The 22,812-nt window shown below is 43.1% G+C and overlaps 1 protein-coding gene and 1 pseudogene across 2 annotated transcripts in view; one reads left to right on the forward strand and one right to left on the reverse strand.

The window, feature by feature from the left end:
• LOC110289197 (glyceraldehyde-3-phosphate dehydrogenase-like) overlaps positions 1–22,812 on the forward strand; it is a 542,712-nt pseudogene that overhangs the window by 308,267 nt on the left and 211,633 nt on the right.
• The window catches only part of Kiz (kizuna centrosomal protein), a 116,182-nt gene continuing 110,145 nt past the window's right edge, over positions 16,776–22,812 (reverse strand). For both annotated transcript variants that reach the window (XM_021151189.3, XM_021151182.3), the window contains 2 exons: positions 17,304–17,347; positions 16,776–16,934 (listed from right to left, as the gene is read on the reverse strand). In XM_021151189.3, the coding sequence (XP_021006848.1) occupies positions 16,831–16,934; positions 17,304–17,347 (148 nt within the window). In that variant the 3' untranslated portion in view covers positions 16,776–16,830. The remainder of the gene's footprint in view (positions 16,935–17,303; positions 17,348–22,812) is intronic.

Genomic DNA, 22,812 nt, shown 5'->3' on the forward strand with positions numbered 1-22,812 from the left:
TTTCCCTTTACTTATCTTTCTGCGCGCGCCTTCTTTTTCATACCTCTCTGTTTCTGACATACTTTCCTGTTGCTCCTGTAAAAGTCGCTGCCCTTCCTTAACAGCTAGCTCACATTTCTTATCCTGAATACAAGCCTTAATTAATTTCCATAACGGCCTTGTTCCTGCCTTCACTTTCCCTTCTGCTTCCTCTCTTGCTATATCTCTCCCTAACTTTTCCCAACTAGGTAGCATCAGCGACCCAGTGGGGGCAAACCAAGGAGCGAGTCTGTCTATCTCTTTTAAAAACCCGTTCACTGTGCTTTCTGAAATCTTTAAACCTCTTTCTTTAAGCAAGGCTTGCACCGGCCCCACTAAAGGAATAGACTGGCCAGTACCCATGATCGTCCTGGACTAAAGCGTTATCTGCGTGAAATTATTCCCAGCAGATACACTCGTGCCCTGGGCGGTGACAGTTAAGGCAAAGGCAAATTATCAAGGCAAGAAAAAAAGCGAGCAGCACAACCCCAGCTACAATTATCGGATCTATTCCATAGGAAAGCATACCTCTCAGAGACTCATATCAATTTCTTTATACTTACCGGTACCACCGTTCCTCAGCTGAAGAGTTCTGAATCCGTGCCGGATCCTTCTCAGCAGCCTGTTTTACGGGAACCTTTATTAACCACTCCTTCCCCGCGATGCAGTTCTGAATCCTCCCTGTAGCAGGGGGTCTTCGCTCGTGCCTGAAGATGTTTCGTCCCAGGTTCTCGGCACCACTTCAAGAATGGCACTGCAACAGGATCCTTCTGCACGCATTTATTGGGAGAGCTTGATTGCAGAGGCGAAAAGACCCTCAGCCCAGCCCTGGTGCTGCTTTATATAGGCCTAGGAGAGGCGTGTCTCACACCCGGATTGTGTTGTGTTTGGTTGATACTTACAACCTCATTTGCATTCTTACATCTGATTGGTTACTTTCTCTCTTATCTGATTGGTTACTTTCTCTCTCTTCTGATTGGTTACTTTCTCTCTCTTCTGATTGGTCAATTTCTCTCTCTTCTGATTGGTCAATTTTGGTCAATTCTCAAAACCTCATCTTGGCAAAAAACTTTCCTGCCTATGTATGCGTGGTGGCCAGCAGAAGCCTGTGCCACTTTGCAACGGCACATGTGGCTTCCCACAGATAGGAAGGGCAAGAGAGTCATTAGTCTGAGTCCATCTGGGGAGGCTGGTAACTACCTGGCATGTCAGCAGCCCATACGTGGGGTTTACTGGAGAACCCTTTAAGACCTAGATCATTGGTTGTCTTTTTAAAAGTCTAGTTTAGAGTTTGTTTGTTTTATATTCTTACCAATAATTTTAATCTTTGCTTATTTCTGTTTTTAAAACCACGTAGGTAGCCCAAACTAACCTTGTTTTGTTTTGTTTTGTTTTATTAAGGGCATTTAGGGCCTGATCCTCAGGGTCACTTGGATGTGGCAAGCAACTCTGACTCCTTTAATCTTTCATTTGTCGTAGTGCCATCTGCTGGGATGAGTCAAGCCCTTCTTGTAGGGAACATTCCTCTCAGGGTTGTCTCTCTCCTTTGCAGAACAAACACTGGGTATAAAAGTGGTTTTCAACCTTCCTAATGCTGCAAGCCTTTAATTCAGCTCTTCATGTTGTGGCCCCAGGCACAAAATTATTTTTATTACTACTTCATAACTGTAATTTTGCTACTGTTATGAATGACAACGTAAATATAGGTGTTTTTCAATGGTCTTAAGGGTCATCATTTGACCCCCAAATGGGTCATAACCCACAGACTGAGAACAGCTGGGTTACAGTCTCCTATCTGCACCTCAACACCAGTCTCCCTGATCAAGAGGATGGAGCCTAGTTAGAGCTGCATTACAGGGCCTTGCAAGACATGCACTGTGGTTCCCTGGGACCTCCTTGACCTTGGAGAGCAAGGACCAAAAACATTGGCTATCCTTTCTGTCCTTCTGTTAATATTAGATTAGGGCTTTAAGTATGGCTACAAAAACACCCAGATTGTTAGTTTCACAGCAGCATTGAAGAATAAATCACACCTTAAAAATTAGCTGTTATATAATGCTTAAAGCTTGGTGAAAACACTGTTAAGTAAACCTGACTTAGGACTCAGTGCTTATTAAGAAACCTGACACACTTGGTACGAACTATAGACAACTATGTTGATAAAGCACAAAATCTTAAAAAGGGTATTATTTAAAGAAAGCTGAAAGCACAGAACTAAGTCTTTTGTTTTCAATCTTTAGATTCCAAGAATGACAGAGTGTAAAAGTTTACCCCACAGGTGGGGACAACTGTCCATGAAAGCTAAAGTTATACTCTGAAGCAGAAGACATTTTGTCCTGAGAGCCAGTCTGTTTTTCCAAGCAACAGATATATCTGTTGGCTACTTGTGAATAGTAGTGTATGAGTCTTTGTGAACTGTGTTACCATGTCTTTGTCTCAGACACCTAGGAATAATGGTTGCATGGAAGAAATACATTGAACCTTATAAGAACTACTAGACTGGTTTCAGAAGGACTTGAGGCATTTTTTCCTACATGTGATGCTTCATATTTCTAAGGACATCATTACCACTATTTTCAGGGAACACTTTGCTCAGCTTTGGCTCTCTCCCATCTACTTCCCTTTTCAGATTCTATCCTCCATTTGCGCTTACTCCCTTCACTCATACATTGTTGACCACTTGTTGGCCCATGGCTGAGCCATACCTCAATGACAGTGCTTCCATTAGCTATATTGCTGCCCATGTGGTCATGACACACAATTACCAGCCACAGGGATCAGTAGAGTTCAATAGGGCCAGTGCTGGGCACCATGTTGGAGATGTGACTCACCATGTTCTTTGTTGTGGGAAATATTTTTTAAAAAATGAACCAGCCAACTCTCCTCAGGGTCAGCTTCCATGCTCCTGCTGGTCCGCCAACTCTCTGGCTATGTCCCAACCACAGGGCTCCCGCTGGGCCATCCCTCCCCTGCACGGGGGCAAGTTCCTATCACTACCACGAAATGCCCTATGCACCCCATGGTCAGCCATCTCATAACAATACCCAGTACCCTGGTAGATTCATGACTCTTAATGCTTAATTAACCAATCATATTCATGTATTTAGTCTTTAGAGATTCAGTTGGTAAATATTCAGTTAGCATCTACTATATATAAAGCTTTGAGGAGTGGGACCAGGGTTTTCAAATATGCAGCATCTTTGCCTGATGAGACTCATTGCAAATGGGAGATCCTAGCAGATTACTGTCAGAGAGCCTTAGGTGACTGTGGTGGTTTGAATTTGCTTGGCCCATGGGAAGTGGCACTATTAGGAAGTGTGACTTTGCTGGAGTAGATGTGGCCCTGTTGGAGGAAGTGCATTTCTGTGGGGGGTGAGCTTTGAAGCTCTGCCCAGTCGGGAAAAAGTCTGTTTCTCCTGGCTGCGGTCAGGTCAAGCTGTAGAACTCTCAACTCCTTCTCAAGCACCATGTCTTCCCAGATGCTGCCATGCTTCCTGTCATGATGATAACGGACTGAACCTCTAAAACTGTAAGCCAGCTCCAGTTAAATATTTGCCTTTACAAGAGTTGCTTGGGTCATGGTGTCTCTTCACAGCAATGAAAACCCAATCTAAGACAGTGACTAAGTACACTGATGCAATTTTAGCTGAAATACAAACTAGAAAATTGGATTGTATGGCCCATGATTATTATGGAGAGGAGACAGTCAACTGTAGCCTCTCCTGTCATGTTATTCATCTAGCAAGTAATTATAAATCATCTTTTTGTTGATGCCAAATAGACATGAAGTCTAGACCTATTACCAAGTCATCACAGGTGAGATTTGGATTCATAAAATCTGGACTCAATTTGTTATGTCTTTAAGGTAATACTGAAAACAAGGTAAATGGAAAACAAGGATGGGTGAGAAAAAGCTGTCTATTTTAAAAACTACCAATAGCCATATTTGCTTAGTAATGATGATATCAATTTGAAGCCTAAAACTCTAATGATTTAATGCCATTTGTCATTTTTGCTGTCTCTCTAAACTGATATACCCTGTCCCACAAATCTCTATACTTTCCTGAAATGAATCTTCCACATGAAACAGTGTGCTTCCTTGCCCAATGTGGGTCTCTTAAATAGAGTCATTCAAGAAACTTGAATAAGAACTAAAACACTGGACTGAACACTTGTATTATGCAAAAGCAAGTCATTATCTGGCTTGTGCCGCACAATGCAGGAGCGCCTCACACTCCAGAGTTTAGAGGAGCACAAAAGGAGAATGCCTGAAATTAATTAGTGCTCTCAGCTTGCGACAAAGATAAGGATCCAGAAGCTTTGCCTGCAGTGAGTGGCAGGAACATGTTTCTGTGTTCCTATCATGGAATCAGTTGTTGAGTGAGAGCTAGCTTAGAAATCTTTACCTTTACAGAGAGCACATTGGTAGAAGGGGTTGGAGGTGGGGCGTGATGACACTGAACAGCCAAGAACACATTTTACATGGCTGATCCTACCACCAAATCAAATCAAATCATCCAAAACTAAAAATAATAATAATGTATACATAAATTAACCAAGTCCTTTCCATTTGGTACAAGGTGTGAACTTTACATTAACCATGCCATTCAGTTTCATTAATTTTCTATCCAGCAGCAGGGGATGTGAGGCAGAGCCCTGTCTCAGGACCCAGATAGCATGGTCTGATTTTAAAACCTATTCTATGTGCCCTGTAACAAGCTCCTTTGCATCTCTGTTAGATTCCCACAGCCCTCAAGAATGGAAGAGGTAAACCAATTTGTCTCCAAAGAACCTTCTAGATCTGAAGGCCCAAGGGAGACCCTCTCTCATTTGTGTCATTTGAATGTGACACCTGTAACCTGCATTTAGTACTGTTAGGAAGGAGGATAGTTACAGGAAGTATAGAACAACAGGTTCCCCCATATAGGACATAAGGAACACTGGGTGGACCAGCTCAATGGCCTGAAACAGGATGTAAATCTAATGGTGGTGGTCAATTCCAGCTGGGCCAGCTTAGGGCTTCAAAAACAAGATGTAAGGGACAGTGGGTGATAGTAGCCCATGCTACCTAGGTTAGTTTAAAGCATCTTCAAGACAAAGTCTACAGGGAAGCACATGGCAAAGTGTTGTTGTCCCTTTCCCTAGTAGTTTTCAACTTTAGGGATACTTAACCTCACTATATATTATTGTATCATATATATATATATATATATACATATATTAGTGTGTGTGTGTGTGTGTGTGTGTGTGTGTGTGTGTGTGTGTGTTTTAAAACAAACTGAATTCTGGGGAAAGTGGGCTTCTGGGAAAAGCATGTCCTTCTCCCCAAAGCACTGATGCTGAATGAAATGGGGGTGGGGATGGGGGAAATAACAGGAAAAGGTATAATCCCAAAGACTGCCAGGCCTCAGCAGATGCTACTCTATCCAGCCCGCTCCTTTTCAGAAGTGTTTCCTTAGTGTGTGTTTTTTTTTGGGGGGGGGGTGTCCTGTGCCCCACCCCTACTGAGGAGCTAACAGCAATTGGCTGTCATTAAAAACGAAGAGGACCTGAACTTGGAAGGGAGTTTTCTTGAGGAGAGTAGAAGGGGAGAAGTCGAGGTGGTGTGGGTGTGACCAAGATGCAGTGTAAAACTGTACAAAAAATTTCAAAGAAAATAGAGTATATGCCTGTGTCCTTAGTTAAGCCCTTGACTATTTGATATACTGCTATGTTCTGTCTAAATACATTTAGGAGCCCAAGAACCAAGACCACTGAGGTTGAGAGTAAGGAAACTAGAGATCTTCTATTGGGCAACTTTCCTGCAGAGCAATATGAAGATAAACTTTCATAAACTAATATTGTTTAGATGAACCAATGATTTTATAGAATTCCTCATTTGATTTAAATAGTTTTAGGAAGTTAGGGTAGTTGATAGAAAGTTTAAAGAGATGATAAGTTGTTTTTTTGGAAAGATAGAACAAAGTTAGAATTAAGAGCAGAATATGCCCCCTCCCATGTAGAACACTGAGGGCTGCATAGGTTACACAAGGCACAGAGTGAGCTCTCATGGGTTTCAAGCACTTAATTATAGTTGGAAGAGAAAAATAGGCTTGGGACAAGTTAACAGACAAAGAAAACATTCATTCTAGGTTGGGTCTGAGTTCCTGGATCTTGTGATTAAAGGGTTACAGCATTAACAAGGTTGAGAACCACTGGGCTATACAGATGTGGGGACAAAGAAACAGGTTGTAGATAAAGATCGCAAATATCTGGCTTCTTCCTCATCCTCTTTACATGAGACAAAGACCTTGTTTGTGTGCTTTTTCTCCTGTCAGCAGGGGTTCTCTTCTTGGTGATTGGTCCAGGCTAGTCCAGGACATGTTTTCCTGAAACTGTGGGCCTTTCAGTCAGGTCCTCTGGCAGCTCTTCCTTTTTCTTCTACTAGCACAGTTTAATTCTAAAGATTTCAGAGGAGAGAGATTCTTTGAACCAAATACGTTTTATTAGTCAGCTTCGAAGAGTACGGAGGCAGTTGGTCCATGCAAAGTACCCTGAGACAAAAGCAGAGAAAACATCTAAATATCCATGAGATGGAGGAGAGGCAACATCCGAAGCACAGGCTACAGATGGGAAAGTGACTGGTGAGCACAAAATAATCACCAACGTCAACCTCTGGCCTCTAGGAGTGTGCACACACACCCCTACACATGTGAAAATGCACATGCCACACAGACATGCACATGCAAAGAAATAGGGGGAAAAGAACTACTGAAGAAAACTCAACCTGAAACACTGGGAATGGATCATGTGATATATTAAACAAAAGCTCAATAGAAAGCCTTACCAACAGGACTGAGGAGAGGGAAGACTGCCCAAGAATGGCACAGTGGAGGAATTGATATATTCCATTAAAGGCACTGATAAACATTTCAAACACATGAACAGAACATGTGAGATCTTTGGGCTATCGCAAAAAAGGCCAAATTCACAATTATAGTCACAGAAGGAGAAGACCACACTAAAAGCATTAAAAACAAACAAACAAACAAACAAACAAAAAACAAAACCAATCTTCATGACCATTGATTGAAAGCCACAAGGACAGTATTGTTCATGCTGAGTAACTGGATCCTTGAAGAACCTCTCAGCCTGGTAGGTCTATGCAATCCAGACCTGGAATGAACTGGAATAATGTGGTCTACAATTTGAGGTGATGTTCTGTGTGATCTTGGGGTCCATTCTGGCTGTCTTCCTAGCTCCTGGCTTGGACTGTCACCCCCACTTCAGTTTGCTGGCACTTCCATCCTCAGGTATTGCTTTCACAAAGAGACAGGCCCCCTTATGGTGTGAGAACATTCTCACCACTTACTGGAAAGATGATGTGCTAAGGTGGCTCATCCACACCCAAGGTGACTCAGCTCGCAGCTGTCCTCTTGCAGAACTGGGGCCTTTTGTGATTCAGCCCAAAGGCTATGTCCTTATCTAAGCTTGAAATTTTCTATTCACAGGTAATCTGTTAATATCTTCAGATAGATGGGAGACAATGTGCCCAAGTGTTAGGATTCCGGTATACACTTTTCTGGTTCTGAACCTGAACATTTAATCACTATGTGGCTCAGCCTCTCTGGGGATGCTCCTCTTTCAATACTGAGCACATGGTGTAGCAGACAGTCAGTTGCTCAGCAAAATTCCTTCCTCTTCTCAGCAGCATGTGTCTAGATGAAGATGGTTTTCAGACTTGACAGAATGTAAGAAGGAACTCTCCTTTCTCTGACACCTACTCTTACTGCCTATAGCCCAGGTTGGCAACTGTCCTAGAGTTTCCATTGCTGTGAACAGACCCCATGACCAAGGCAAGAAAGGACAACATTAGGGCTAGCATACAAGTTCAGAGGTTCAGTCCATTATCATCAAGGCAGCAAGCATGGCTAGTATCCAGGCAGATATGGTGCTGGAGAAGGAGCTGAGAGTTCTACATCTTGATCCAACTGCATCCAGGAGATGCACTGGGCATAGCTTCAAAGCCCATCCCCCCCAGTGATGCACGTCCTCTAACAAGGCCACACCCACTCCAACAAGGCTACACCTCCTAATAGTACCACTTCCTGGGCCAAACATATTCAAACTACCACAGTAGCATAGACCAGTATGGTACCCTGGTGGTGCTAGAAGAACAAAATGGAAAGAACTCTGACTTCTGAGTTCTAAAGTCTGCCTAAACCAAGTGAACAGAGCCAGCCACCTGCTAACCCTGGGATTAATCTGTGGTTAGAGAATAAACTTCACTATTCCCTGAGTCACTGTATTTGGTTGTCCATTTGTCCTAACAGCTGAAACACCACTTTAAAGAATTCACATTCAGGTGATCTATTCTTTTCGCTATGAACAGACAAGTCCATGGAAGCAGAGAGCAAATCCATCTTTCTATGTCTGGCCTGTAGTAGAATCTGGCAAACCACAAGTCCTCCTAGATGGATGCTCCAATGGAGTGAGTAGTTAACTAAATGATTACTACACTGTTGCAGAAATGCCAACGAGAAGTGTTTTGCATTGAAACTGGATGCAGGCATATCTGAAACAGGAGAGAGTCTGGTCCTTAGCCAGAGTCCAGACCACATGTGGAACTGGCAGCATCCTTGTGGAACTGGAGGGAGGAATGCAGTCAGATTTGGGTTGACTTTATATGGTGGTAACGTACACACTTGCCAGTGCTAGGAAGGCCTGCCAGCAGGACCCCAGGAGTGCCGTTTTGTGACCACTGTGGTGATTAAATGTAGCATACTGCACAGGGGCTCCCTAGTTCTTGTTCCAACATGTTCTCCTAGCTGAGTAGCTTTATTTGGGAAAGCGGGAGATGGCAGAGGTACTGTCCATCAGTATCATCTGTCACCATCTTTGAGCTGCCAGCATGACAGCTGGGGAGGAGTAGGATCAAGTTGACTGGCAGAATGCTTTACATCTAATGAGTCTGTGCACAATGATAGTATAATAAATAAGGCTCTAGAGGAACGTGGTTATCGCTTGCATTCCAAAAGTGAGATATGGACTTACCAGAGCCATCTGTCATCAAATATTAGTCTTTGTGTCCATGGCTGGCCTGGCCTGAGGAAATGGAAAACATCAGCAGAGGGAGGTACATGATGGCACCATGTCTTTCAAAAAGATTTAAAGGGAGCTACCTCAAGGAGCCAGAGATTTCCAGATGCGTTTGAAGCAAATATCTACAACCACTACCTAAAGCAGTTGGACTTGAAATCTTAGCTGCTGAATGCCAATGAGCCTTTCCACTGGACAAGGTCTGCCTGTCACTGGGGTTAAGTTATTGAGTAATATCGTTCTTATCTGCCTGGATTTGGGACTGGAATTATTGCAATCATTTTTAATGTGTTTTTGCCAGCTTTATCCAACTGATCCAATGAAATCTGACTGTCACCAGAATACTTTGCTAAGGACACAACTATTGGTGACAGGGATATTGAAAGTGAGGAGAAGCTTGAGAATTAAACGAAAGCAGTTAGGATTTGCAGTTGCTTAGTCTTGTCTTCCTTGTTGTTGTTTGAGGAAAAGATGAAGAAAGAGAACGGGAGCCTAAATGAATCTTGTCAATCAATAACACAACTAAATGCTGAGCATAGCAAACCCCACAGTACTGGAGAAAATCAGAGGGCAGGGTGGCATGCTGATCGCTTTAAAGGAATCTGAATGTAGAACAATTCACTAAAATGAAACATTTGTTAACTAAGATCTAGTGGCTGCAGATACAGGCAACTGTGTGAGGCTTAAAGTCTCCAGGTAAGATTTATCTTCATAGGGTTTGTGACTTGATAAGGTATGGACAGTTACAGGATGGGTTCCTAGGGATAGGATCAGTGAACTTAATTTTAGTGGTTTATATAACTCACCTAGAATTGGGTTTCTCTGTTGAGAACAAGTATTGTATGGCACTATGCCCGGGCAGATGTTAACATCTGTTCATTGCAGATAGGGAATGGATTACAGATGAAAGTCAGGATACCACCAAAGTCCAATTTGGTGAACCGATGTTCTACTATGGAAAATTTCGTATGAGAGTTACTTATAGGAATAGCTTAACTCAAAGACAGTTTCATTACCAAGAGACTATCCATCATGGATGACAGCTCACAAAAGCTGGAAATCTGGAGGTTACAGTACCACCTACAGGTAGTTTGGCAGCTCCAAATAATTGAGACTCTCAGAGATCTATTTACTTATATAACCCTCATGGTAGAGGAGACTAGTGAATCTGCTCAGTTTTAGGGACTTTCTGAGTTTTTTGAGTTGTTTATTTCCTGTCTCTCAAGGAGCTGTGAAGTGAAAATTTCTAGTTTCTTTGGAGACTCAGTTGTGTCATATAATGTTTCTCTGGAAACTGTCTTATGAGAAGATATTTTTTGCTAAAGCAGACACATGTGATGTTTTACTAAGAATAAACACATAATATTTTTCTGGAGGCAGCCTGGAAGAAGGACATATGATGTTTTGCTAGAGCAGGTGCTTGAGAGAACACATGACATTTAAAAAGAATATAAATATAGCCCAATGAACAATAGATGATGCTGGATGGTATTTGTATGCCTTGCCGCTCTTTGCTAGTCATGTTTGAGCTTTGCTGACGCTGGTCTCTGCTGATGACATTGGAGGATATTGGTATGCCTTACCATTCTTTGTTGGTCATTGTTTGTCATGACTTCATAAAGAAAAAAAATGCACCAAATAACTTCTGGTGATGTTCTGGCAGCTTCTTGACCCTTTCACAGCCTTGGTCTAATTGGCAGAGCCTTACAGTTTCTTCTGGATCAACCTGACATTGGTGATTCATGGATGGTGTTTGTAAGTCCTGCCATTGTTGATTCATAAATGATATTTGCAAATAGATCAAGCTGCTGTTGTTGATTCGTGTAAACTAAACTACTAATATCCTGACAATAGCAGATTAGATTTGCTCCAAAGAAATATTCTTAAACAAGCCCACATGCTCCTTTATTCTATTAACCTTCCCTTTCTACTACCTCTGGTGGGTGATAGACTAACAGAGATGTTAAAACATTTAAAAACCCTTGTTAAAAACAGGTTTAAAAAAATCTAAATCCACAGAGCTGCCACAGGATGGAATGCGTCATCGCCCTTACCATACAATTTACTTACAATTCTTCCCTCCAAACTTTCCTATATAACCCTCCCCACTCTCCTTCAACTTTATAGGCTCTTTGTGCAGTATTTGTTAGCGTATACATAAATACATACACACACACACACATATATATATATGTGTATACATGCATATATATGTGTGCGCACACACACACACACATATATGTATATATATACTTCTAAATATAACTAGTTGAGTGCATTTGTGGCTTTAGGGCTGACTGCTTGACACTGGACAATCAGGTGGTACGCTCTTCCCTGGGGAAGACCACCTCTCTCATTTCCACTTTCCCTGTTGCCTATAGTTCTTTGTTATAGGCTGAGGGCTTGTGGGCCGTTCCCTGCCCACTTTGACATGTTTGTTGCTATCATTCACGTTTTGGCAGCTGTGTTGCTGAGACTTTATGGCAGTAGCGCATCTGTGACAGGTGATAACTAGTAAAGTCATTATAAGGAAGGGCGATGGGAAGGAAGAAGCAGCTGGCTTGAAGGAAGCAGGGCAGGAGATGGTGGATGATGCACAGAAGCTGCACATTTACGGTTTTAGTACCTCTTACACAGTATGGTTATTTCTTGTATATTTTACTAACGAAGCATATAATAAAAAAGTACTAAACTAGTTTCATAAAGACTGTAATTCTACATTGCACATTCTCATTGATTAGCAAAATACACAAACTTCAGGAAGTCCCCTGGTAGAAATGAACAGAACCTAGATCTGACATCATCACAAATACTTGAGAAAATAAACATATATACTACAACTTTAGATCCTAGCCAAGTTTTTAGAAAAGAACAGCAACTCCATGCATGGACACATTTCTTTCTTTTGCCTTTTGTATCAGGTTGATAAACAGTATAAGCAGATAATGAAGTTTTCTAAATAATGTTCAAGAACTTGTTCTTCCGATTTTGGCTTCAGATTTTTCTCCCTTAATTGCATCTACTTGTCAAGAGTGCTGGGGTTCCAACACCTGATTAAGAAATCAGACCTTTATTCCAGTTCCACCTGGTGTTCAGCATCACTGCACCCATGTCTGCATTCATCACCTTGGGTAACACATTTTCAAATCTTTGATACACAACCCTTGATGAATGATCTTCATCTGGGGCTCTGGGGGCAGTTTGGGTGGACAGAACACCTTAGGCCAGAACTCTTAAGCAATGTTAAAAACTTTAAAAATCAAGTCATAAGAGCTGGAGAGATATATGGCTTAGCGGTTAAGAGCACGACTGCTCTTCCAGAGGTCCTGAGTTCAATTCCCAGCAACCACATGGTGGTTCATAACCATCTGTAATGGGATCCGATGCCCTCTTCTGGTGTGTCTGAAGATAGCTACAGTGTACTCATATAAATAAAGATAAATAAATTCTTTAAAAAACCAAGTCATAAGCAAAATGTTGTATGAACCAGCAATCCTACTTCTGGATGTGATCACCCCTAAAGCGAAAAAACAAAACAAAACAAAAAAACCCAGGAATATCAAAGAGATAGTTGTATATTTATAGTCATGCCAGTATTCTTCACAAGCAGCTCAGCTGCTTATCCATGGGTAAACGGCTACAGACAATGTGGTCTGTGTATGGGACAGAACATTCTTCACCCTCAGAAAGGAAGTGGATTCCGCTTCAACAAACGAAACTGAACACATTGTGCAGGGTGACATAGGTCACAAAAAGGGACAGGTCCTGGATAACTGTCAGAAACCCAGGGTGTCAAGACAGAAAATTTAAACATGGTTGCCAAGAGGTGAACAGAAGTAACAGTTTAATTCTGGTGTCAGCTTTACAAGATGAATGTTCTAAACACCGACTCTATACATAATAAGATTCTAAATTTTACCAAAAACATTTTTTTTTGTCTTTTTGAAGCAGTGTCTCACATAGCCCAGGTTAGCCTCAAGCTTACCTTGTAGCCCAGGATCCCTTCCAGCTCCTGATCTGCTGCCTCCACCTCCCAAGTGCTGGGATTGAACCAGGGCTTCATGCATACTAGGCAAGCACTTGGTCAAACAAGCTACAACCCCAGCCTTTATTTACTATAACTTAAAAAAAAGAAAGAAAGAAGAAGTGATTTAACTGTTGTGCTTGTATAGAAAAGAAAACCCAGGACAACTAAATCAGCTAAGGATTCCCCAAATTCCTTGACATGTAGAAGCTGCCTCCTCTCAGTCATTTCTGATTCTGAGTGGCTGATGTCAGTGTTTCAGTGTTCCAGTGTCACCCACAGTGCATGAAATCAGGTGTCCTTCCATTGTGTCATATATGTTACTAATTGTATAAAATATTCAGCAATGTGTTTCTTTTTAACTAATTAATTTCATATGTGTACAGGCCTATGCACAGATGCAGAAGCTACCGATGTCAGATGTCTTGCTCCATCACTCTCTACTGTATTCCTTTGAGATGGGGTATTTCAACTTGAACCTGGAACAAGCCGTAGCAATCCTCCTGTCTCCATCCCCCCATAGCCCTGCGCATGTCACCACACTTGGCCTTTATGTGGGTACTGGGATCCAAGCTCAGACGCTTGTGCCTGTGCTGGAAATACTCTGACCAACTGATCCAGCTCCCCAGCCTCTAGAAACGAGGCTTAGTAATTCCTCTGGCAACGAGCAATTCTTCTTATCATTTTCTTATTCCCCAGTTTCTGCTACTTCAATCAACACTAGCTAAATTGTTGACTGTTTCTTTTGAGAGCTCTCTATAGTGAGTGGCTTTGGCCAGTAGGATAATAATAAAACTGTAAGACAGTAGAATAATGATAAAACTGTAAGACCAAGTCACATGTCATTTAATACCTTCCAAGAACTGCCTTAGAATATGTAACAAGAAAACGGGAGAAAAACAAAGTAGTAAGCTTAAAATGATGTGTGTGTGTGTGTGTGTGCTTTGTGTGGTGGGGAATTACTGCACATGTGCATATGTGTAGAGGTCAAGGGTCAACTTTTAAGAAATGGTTCAGTTCACCACATAGATCAAACTCAGGTCATCTGTCTTAGTATCAAGAGCCTTTACCCACTGAGCTATCTCACTGCCCCTTAATTATTATTATTTTTTTGTTGTTGTTTGTTTTGTTTTTTGTTTTTCAAGACAGGGTTTCTCTGTGTAGCCCTGGCTGTCCTGGAACTCACTCTGTAGACCAGGCTGGCCTCGAACTCAGAAATCTGCCTGTCTCTGCCTCCCAAGTGTAGCCACCACTGCCCGGCTTTATTGTACTTTTGAGTCAGGGTTTCTTTGTGTAGTCCTGATTGTCCTAGAACTTTCTCTGTAGACAAAGCTGGCCTTAGACTCAGAAATCTACCTGCCTTTTTCCTTTAAGTGCTGAGATTAAAGGCATGCACCACCCCAACCCAGCATTTGCTGGCCCTTAAAATGTGATGTTTTCATCCAATATAGCCAACACAATCATTTTAATATGGATCCAATATAAAATTAACTTTATTTCTTATATAAATATGGATTTAAATGAATGTTATGCATTTCTCAGTGTTGAGTAATCACATTTTAAGCAGGCAGAAGTTACTCATGGCTGGTGACAACTGTATGGGACAGTAGCACTAGAGAAATGGTTCTCAAACAGTCTAATACTGTGACCCTTTAACACAGCTCATTAGGTGGTGACCTCAACCACAAAATCATGTCCTTGCTACTTCATAACTGTAGTTTTGTTACTATTATGAATCCTAACATAAATACCTGATAAGCAGGGCATGGGTTGTTTGTCTTACTCTTCCACATCCCAGTCCACCATCAAAGGAAGTCATGACAGGAACTGAAGCAGAGACCATGAAGTGATGCTGCTTACTGGCTTGCTTCCTGAGGCAATCCCTGTACCAGTCTTTTTAAATTTTTTATTTTTTAAAATCAAATACTTTAAAAGTTGTCTTTTTAAAGCATCTAAATCTCTTTTGACATTCAGTCTCTCTAAAACATCCAAAGTCTCTTTAAAATTACAAACTCTCTCTACAAATCCAAAGTCTCTTTTAAAAGTACTAAGTCTCAATTATGGGCTCCTGTAAAATCAAAAATAAGTAAGAAACTTTCTTATCACTGGAGGGAATAACAAGAGCAGTTAACCAAACTAAAGCCAAACAAGTCCACCAGTGTAAAACTCAGCCCAGACATCATCTGCCCTGCATGGGTTTGGACAGTTCTAGTCTCCAGCTCTGCCCTCCGCAGTGCTCACAGCTTATCTCATTTGTTTAAGCCAGCTCTACTCCACAGCTGCTGCTGTGCTTGGTCATTATCTCATCATGCTGGCATCTCCAAAATGCTGGTGTCTCCTGCTCCAACTGGGCTGCACTTCACCGTTACCACCAGCTTCTGGGCTCTCTTCAGAGATCTGGACCTTACCACATGGTAGTAAGCCTCAACTTCTTATCCTGGAGTTTCTACTGCAACTTCCCCAGTAGCCTCTCCCATATTCCCCTGGTGTCAAACCTCAGCTGCTCTCTCTGTCTTCAAAACCAGTATCACCCAGGGAAGTCTCTGAGATATGACCAAGTTTGTCTGTCAGCACAAGGTACAGCCTTGGCCCTCTCTGGACTCCATTTTAGTTGCTATGAATAACACTTTCATGGACATTTTAAAACACATTTTGGCATAGATATAATTTCTCCTGGAGTGGAATGGTTAAATGGCAGGGCAAGTCTGTGTTTAACCCTTTGAAGGCTGTTTTCCAAACTGCTGTACCATATCCTATCCAACCCTACCAACAGCCTGTGTGATTTCTTCACATCTGCACAAACACTTGTGTTATCTCTTTAGACAACTGTGTTATCTGTGATTTTGACTTGCATTTCCCCACAGACTAATTGCTGTTTAGTGTCCTTACTGGCCCAATCTATCTTTGGAATGGTGTCTAGTCAAATCATGTGTGACAGGGTCTGCCTTAGTTACTTTTCTACTGCTGTGACAAAACATGATTGAAGCAACTTATAAAAGAAAGCATTTAATTTGGCGCTTGTGGTTCCAAAGGGTAATAGAGTTTATGACCATCATGCCTGGCAGCATGGAAGAAAACCGGCAGACATGATGCTGGAGCAGTAGCTGAAAGCTTACCTGTTGAGATAACAACCATGAAACAGAGAAAGAGACCAAGCTAACTGGGAAAGGCATGAGCTTCTGAAAACTCAAATCGCACCCGGAGTGACACGCCTCCTCCAACAAGGCCACACCTCTCAACCTTTCCCAAACACTTCCACCAACTGGTGACTGAGCATTCAAATATATATGCCTATGGGAGCCATTCTCACTCAAGTTACCAGAGGGTCTAAGTAGTTGACACTGGCCTGGAACTTCTGGCCCTCCTGCTCTACCTCCCAAGTGTTGGGCTGACAGGCTCTGGCTAAGTAGCTCAGGATGGCCTGGAACTCACCATCCTACTGCTGCCATGTGCATCACACTGGCTCCTCACAGGGCTCCCTGGTGCTAGGGATCAACACCCCAAGCCCCTCATGCTAGCTAGGCAAGTGTTGTACTGTTCAGCTACTTCCCAGACCTTGTTCACATTTCTATCATGGAATCTCACTCGAATGATAGTCTGTTTTCCCCTTTCTCAACTAGCAAACTTAGAAGGATATGTTTATGTTGGAAATTACACCTAATTACAGTGATGCTTTGTTTTAAAGACTTTATTTCTAAGCATGCAACAGCTCATGTGTCATAAAAATCATCAAAATCATCAGGCATGTCATGGTCTCTAGGACGTAGAGCAGCTTCGATTTCAGAGTTACTGTCATCAGACTCCCCCCAGAAGGCTGGAAGAGAAAAGAACATGGCTTGTTAACTTTTATATTCGTATGTAGGAGTTTCAAAACAGCAAAGCAAATATTTGGTCAGAATACTGAACAGTCTAGCAGCACTGTGTCACCTGTACAAATTTACATACTTCATGCTATATTCTTCACAGTGTTCAGTAGGCAGGGTGCACCGATTCTGACAGTCAATGCCAAACAACCTGCACCTCCACGGTCCTTTCACTGAAGGTCCTGCTCATAGGCAGCTATGCGGGCTGTCCCTAGGCTGACAGGACATGGCAGAGTCCTCACACAAGGACACAGAAGACAAACAGCCAACACAACTCTTTTGGTCAAGATGAGAAATGAAAATTAGTGTCTATTTCTTACCATTTGACTTTATGGTGGTCACTGGGTCCCTTTTGCTTTCGTGCCTATAAGATAAGAAAGTGAAAATTGACAGCTGGTCTGAGAGTTTTTACAGGGAGCTGTTGGGGAAGAAGCGTTTATGGTAAGGAGAGAAGTTTTATATGTCCTTCCTAGGCTTTTAGAGCATAAAAGTGTCAAGGCTCCAGGTGGCTAGAGGCATCTGCTGAAGAAGCCCTGGCCTTCCATGGCCTCACCAGCCTCCAGTGCACTCCTCTTGGCAGCCCCTGCCCTGGGGGGAGCCTGGCCTACTGTGGGCTCCACTGGAGGGCCATCATGACAGCAGCAGGCAGGGGGTGGTGTCTGTCCAACAGTCCTCTGGAAAACACTGTATACGAAGTGTCAGTGCTTTCGAGCAAACTCAAAGTGGAAAACCTGAAGAGAATTCTAGGTGTTGAGGAGGAAGTTAAAGTACCTCAGCCAAATCAGCAACAATGCTAACAGTTTAACAAAGTCAGGCGCCCCAGACACATTGTGGGAAATAGCCAAGTGCTGCAGGCACCCAACATATCCATTGCTTTCCTCATATCCATTGACACAGATGCTAGAGTCTATAACTTTTGGTACCTAGCCTCCTCTGCTGAATGTAAGAGGACAAGACTGGCTCTTCCGAGTGGAATTTCTCAGTGTGCCTTTTCAGGGCTTTGTGAAATTTAGAGGGTTTAAAAGAGCCCTTCTGGGAGAATCACTTACATTTTGCATTATACCTAAATTCTCCAAGTCTCATGCTGAGAGATAAGTGGCCAATGAAGACATCAGGGGAGAAGCTTACTTTTCTAAACAAGTCACTGCCCTCTCATGGCCAGGACCCTGATCATCGTGAGAGGGAAACCTGAAAATTCATGCCCCCCTCCCCCTTCGTCCAAGTATGGTCAACCTCCAGCTTATGCATATACCCTCTAATACACTCATCACAGGAAACCAGGCTCTCCTGGGGGTCCATTTTCCATGCTCTACTGTGCCCTGCCATACTCCCTTGGCACTTGGTACCTGCTGCTGACCAGGTCCAGCAGTAGTGCCCATGGTCATTCTCTACAAACAGCACAACACCCCTGTGACCTTCTGAAAGGGGCCAACAGATAGGCAATAGTCAAGCTACCACTGGGGCGGGCATCAACAAAGTGAGCCTCAAAGAATCCTTTTTATGTAAAGTCTATAAACACATAATGACCCCACGTGGGCTGGGATACTATTTACCTACTTCCACTACCCTTGTGCTGGGTAGCTGGACTGGGTGCCGGAAGGCAGAGACAGATTATTAAAATGCCGGGACACAGGTAGTCTTCAGACAGCTGTGCTCTGCATAAGGGGATGCACAGGAAGAAGATCAAACCTGTTGTCAGCTGGGACTGAGAGGGCAAAGAGCCTGGGGGCAAGAGAGGGCTGAGAGCTGCAGGGTCCCCAGAAGGCAAGGTGCTTCTAGTTGAGAAAGAAGACACTGTAGGCCTGGACTGTGGAACGGGATGTAACAGCTGAATGTCTTAATGCAGGAGCAAAAAGACAGGGACAAGCAGGCCCAGGCCAGATCCCTACAGCTTTGGTGAGTTCCAGAAACAAGTCCAGTGTACACCTGGTAGTCCCCCCTTGCCTTCTTTCAAAACAAATTGTAGTCAAACTCACCATCCTTCTTGTGTGGTCTCCACCCCACCAGGGCTTTCCTTTCTCTCATATCTCAGCATATGGTATCCCCAACTTTCTGGTCCCCCAATATCCCTTGCCAAATATAGTCAACTTGGCCTCCTTAGCAATTCCTTACATATGTTTATCACATTGGCAGACACACTGAGAAACTCCAACATGGATGCTTGCAATGGCTTCACTGATGATACCACATCTAGTCTGTCCCTCTGTTATCCACCTTCCACTGGCAGCAAGAGTGAGATGCTGGATACAGAAACCTTACATTTTCTGATGAAAACTCTTTAATACCTTCCCCACTGTTTTTGCAAGAAAGACCTAAATGCTGATTGGTGCTTCCCAAGGTGGGCTCCCAAACAATGCTGGGCTTCCTAGTTCGGCATCCCCCTGCCCCACCCACTGCAGTCCTCAACAAAGTTGCTGTTTTCCATCTGTTCCCTCTGCTAACTGATAGGCTATTCTTTACCCTCCAGGCTGCAAGCCGAGACCATCTGTGTTCCAGGTCACCTGGACAACCAACTCCTTAGCAATTAGCAGGTGCCTGGGGGTGAAATGGATAAATGAACTTTACTAAGCACAGGGCCCTACTGAAAGGCTCTCGATCAATATTCAATGATACAGAATGTGACCAGCCGTGTTTCTGATTAGCATGTGACTTCAGAATCAGGTTGTTTGAGTTGTCTCGCCTGCCAATCCAGGGTGAAATAGCCAGGAGAGGAAAAGAGGAAAGAAAATATAGCCTAATACAGTGCTTCAAACGTGGCCATGGCCTTTTGTGAGTGCCCTCCATGCAAGTGAGTGCTTGTAATCACTCATCAAAAGGGAGTGAACTGAGTCAGCATCAAGGTCAGGTCCCACCGTGGGGATGTGACCCACAGAGCATGCCAGGGACCCTCCTGCTTTGCACAAGGTATTCTAGGCATGCCATGTCTCTATGAGGCAACTTGAACTTACCTTTTCTGTTTGCTCTGTGGTTATGCAGTGTGGCTTTGAATCATTTAAACCATTATAAGCAGGAAACAACATCAGTGAACTGTGAATTAGTTGTACAGTGGTTCTAATTGTCAGTTTTCCTAGTCTTCTTACAAGAAACCTACTTCCTAACTACATAAGCCATAGTTCATCACTGAGAAAGGTGAAGATGCTCTCAAGCGTTTTCACTCTACCCAGTGTCGGTTTTCTGTAGAAACCCATGTCTAAAATGGATGTGACACTGTAATTCAAGGTCAACATTTATTATGTACAATTCTTAGGTCTTAGGGTCAACACTTCTTCCATGTGTCTCACCCAATATGCAAAGAAAAACGACAGGCACAGAGGAAGGACTTTCCTTGGAGTGCTGGGCAGAGTCAACTTGTTAGTCATATAGAGTAAAGTATATGTGAACTTCCCCTTTCAGAGTAAGAAATTAGGTTTGAAGTTCCAGGCTATACAATTAGCCTATCACTCCACCAAAGTGCTTGGAATCAGACTGCCTAACCTCCACATGTATGTGAAAGCAATACATCTACCTTGTAAGGCAGAGGAAGGCCAAGGAATTTACTAGTAAATGACTTGTAAGTTACCAGTTAGTAAAAAGTTCAGGCTCTGTGGGCCACTTAGTCTTTCATAATTACTCAGGTCTGTGATCACAGCTGCATGTAAATGAATTGATATGGTTGTACCTCAATGAAACTACATATAGGGACAACGGCACTTGAATTTCATGTACTTTCACATGTCATGGAACAGAACTTTTCTTTGGGCTAGTTTTACAACCATTTAGAAGTGTAAAAGCTGCCAGGCAGAGTGGTTAATCCCAGCACTGGAGGAAGGCAGAATCAGGCAGATCTCTTGAGTTCAAGACCAGCCTGGTCTACATAGTGAGTTCTAGGACAGCCAGGGCTATATGGAGAAATCCTGTCTCAAAGAAGGATAGACAAAGAAGCAAAAGGTAGAAGTATAAAAACCACTCAGCTCATAGTACAGAATCCCTCCTGAGTGTCATTTACAGAGCCTTTTACAGATCTGGGACATAACAGCATAGAGCTTCCAATACCCAACTCTGTTTACCATGTACCCTGGGCCAGTTCCATTGGTCTCTGAGCACCAGTCTGGTTGCCTATAAAATAGATCAGCAATGCCTTCCTTCTAGTGTTCTGGTAAGTTTACAGATGATCCCACATGACAGCCTGTATGAGGTGGATTTTAGCAAGCAGTGCCATGACATTTTTGACACATCTGGATGAACAAAAGTCCCTGGTCATTGTGGCATGCAGGTATGAATTCCAAGTAGAGATGACAAATCAGGCACAGAGCAAAGGAAAACTAAGGTTTGGGCTGGACTGAGAGGAGACAGGATTAATACACATTTTCTTTCTAAGTAGCCCAAAAGGTAGGAGCACTGAAGGTGACACGTCAGACTCTGAGAGGTAGAAAACTGCCTTCCTCCAGTGGTGGGCATGGCATCTAGTTTGAGTTTCGTTTGCTCATTCAATCATTCTCTACAAAAGAATATAAATAGAATGGTGTGGAAGACATGAGTCACATTTTGAGCTGGGACAGCAGGGTACAAAATTCCAGGCACCTTCCAAGAAGAGAAGAGGATTCCCTGGGAACTAGCTCACAAAGGAATAACAAAGACCACAGTTTTGTTATTTTGTTGTTTGTTGCACTGTTGAGGATTCAGAGAGCAGCTCTGGCATTACTGTAATGGAGAAGCAGATGGTCTCATTGAGTAAGGTGTAAACTGCAACGCTAAGGCAGGAGAGAACGCGGAAGCAACGTGGCCTTCTCAGGATCCACACAGGCAAAATCTCACCTAGCACTTCCTATTACCACCTGAATTTTATAAACCCTCAACACTGTAAGATGCCAAAAATGCAGGAGGCTGGAGAATGCCTGCAGCTAGGAAGCATGCAATCTATAGAAGACAGGTCAAAACCAGAAGCAATGAACGTGTAAGCATATGGTGACTCAGAGACCAGGTGATAGAGTAACTCATGGTAGTGAGATGCCTACAGGATTCCCACTAGATTACAGATGACCTCGATCAGCCACTATTGGTCAATCCAGAAAGGAAGGTTTGCAGAGATAGCCTGTCTCCCAAAACAATCTGTCCTGCTAGAGACAGACAGTTTCTGGAAAGAGACTATGAACACCTACTGAACACCTACAGCCCTATGGCTGCACCACTCCCCTCCTTTCCAAGCCCCTCACTTGTATAAAGGGCTGCAGCCTCCCTGCTCCCAGGCCCCGCAAGTTCCCTTGCTATGTGTGCCAATAAACATAGTTCTGTTGAAAGTGAGACTGGTTTCTTTCTGCCTTCTGCCTCTTTCTGCTGCCTCAGAAGTCTAACATCAGGAGCTGTGTGAAAACAGGTGGTGAGTTCAAGAGCCTGTAGACAAGTCTGTGGTGCATCTTCACTAAGGACTGACTGCTGTGGGAGGGCCCAGTCCCCTGTGGGTGGTGCCACCCCTGGATGGGTGCTCCTAAAAGAAAGAAAACTAAATTCAAGACTTCAAAGCCCTAGCCAGAAAGTTTATTCAAGGTCCATGACTCATGCGGCTTGGGCTTAGAGCAAAGAACAAAGGCTGTAAAGTCATCCCAGGAACCAACTAGCCATAAAGATAGAGAAGACATACAAGAATGTCCGGACTGGCCCGGTGCCTCCCTATCTCCCACCCTTCTCTCCTAAGTTAAATGTTAACCAGATGGTCTGCTGTTACCTCAATCTGCATGTACAGTCTCCTGATGTTTAAATGAACCAATCATGTGAAACCATACCAATTCCTCCCCCAGCCCCACCCCTTTTCTATAAAAACCCCTAGCTTTCAACCTCGTGGTCAAATCCACT

The sequence above is a fragment of the Mus caroli genome, unplaced genomic scaffold (genome assembly GCF_978045245.1).
Source record: "Mus caroli unplaced genomic scaffold, Mus_caroli_1 scaffold_2, whole genome shotgun sequence".
NCBI lineage: Eukaryota > Metazoa > Chordata > Mammalia > Rodentia > Muridae > Mus > Mus caroli.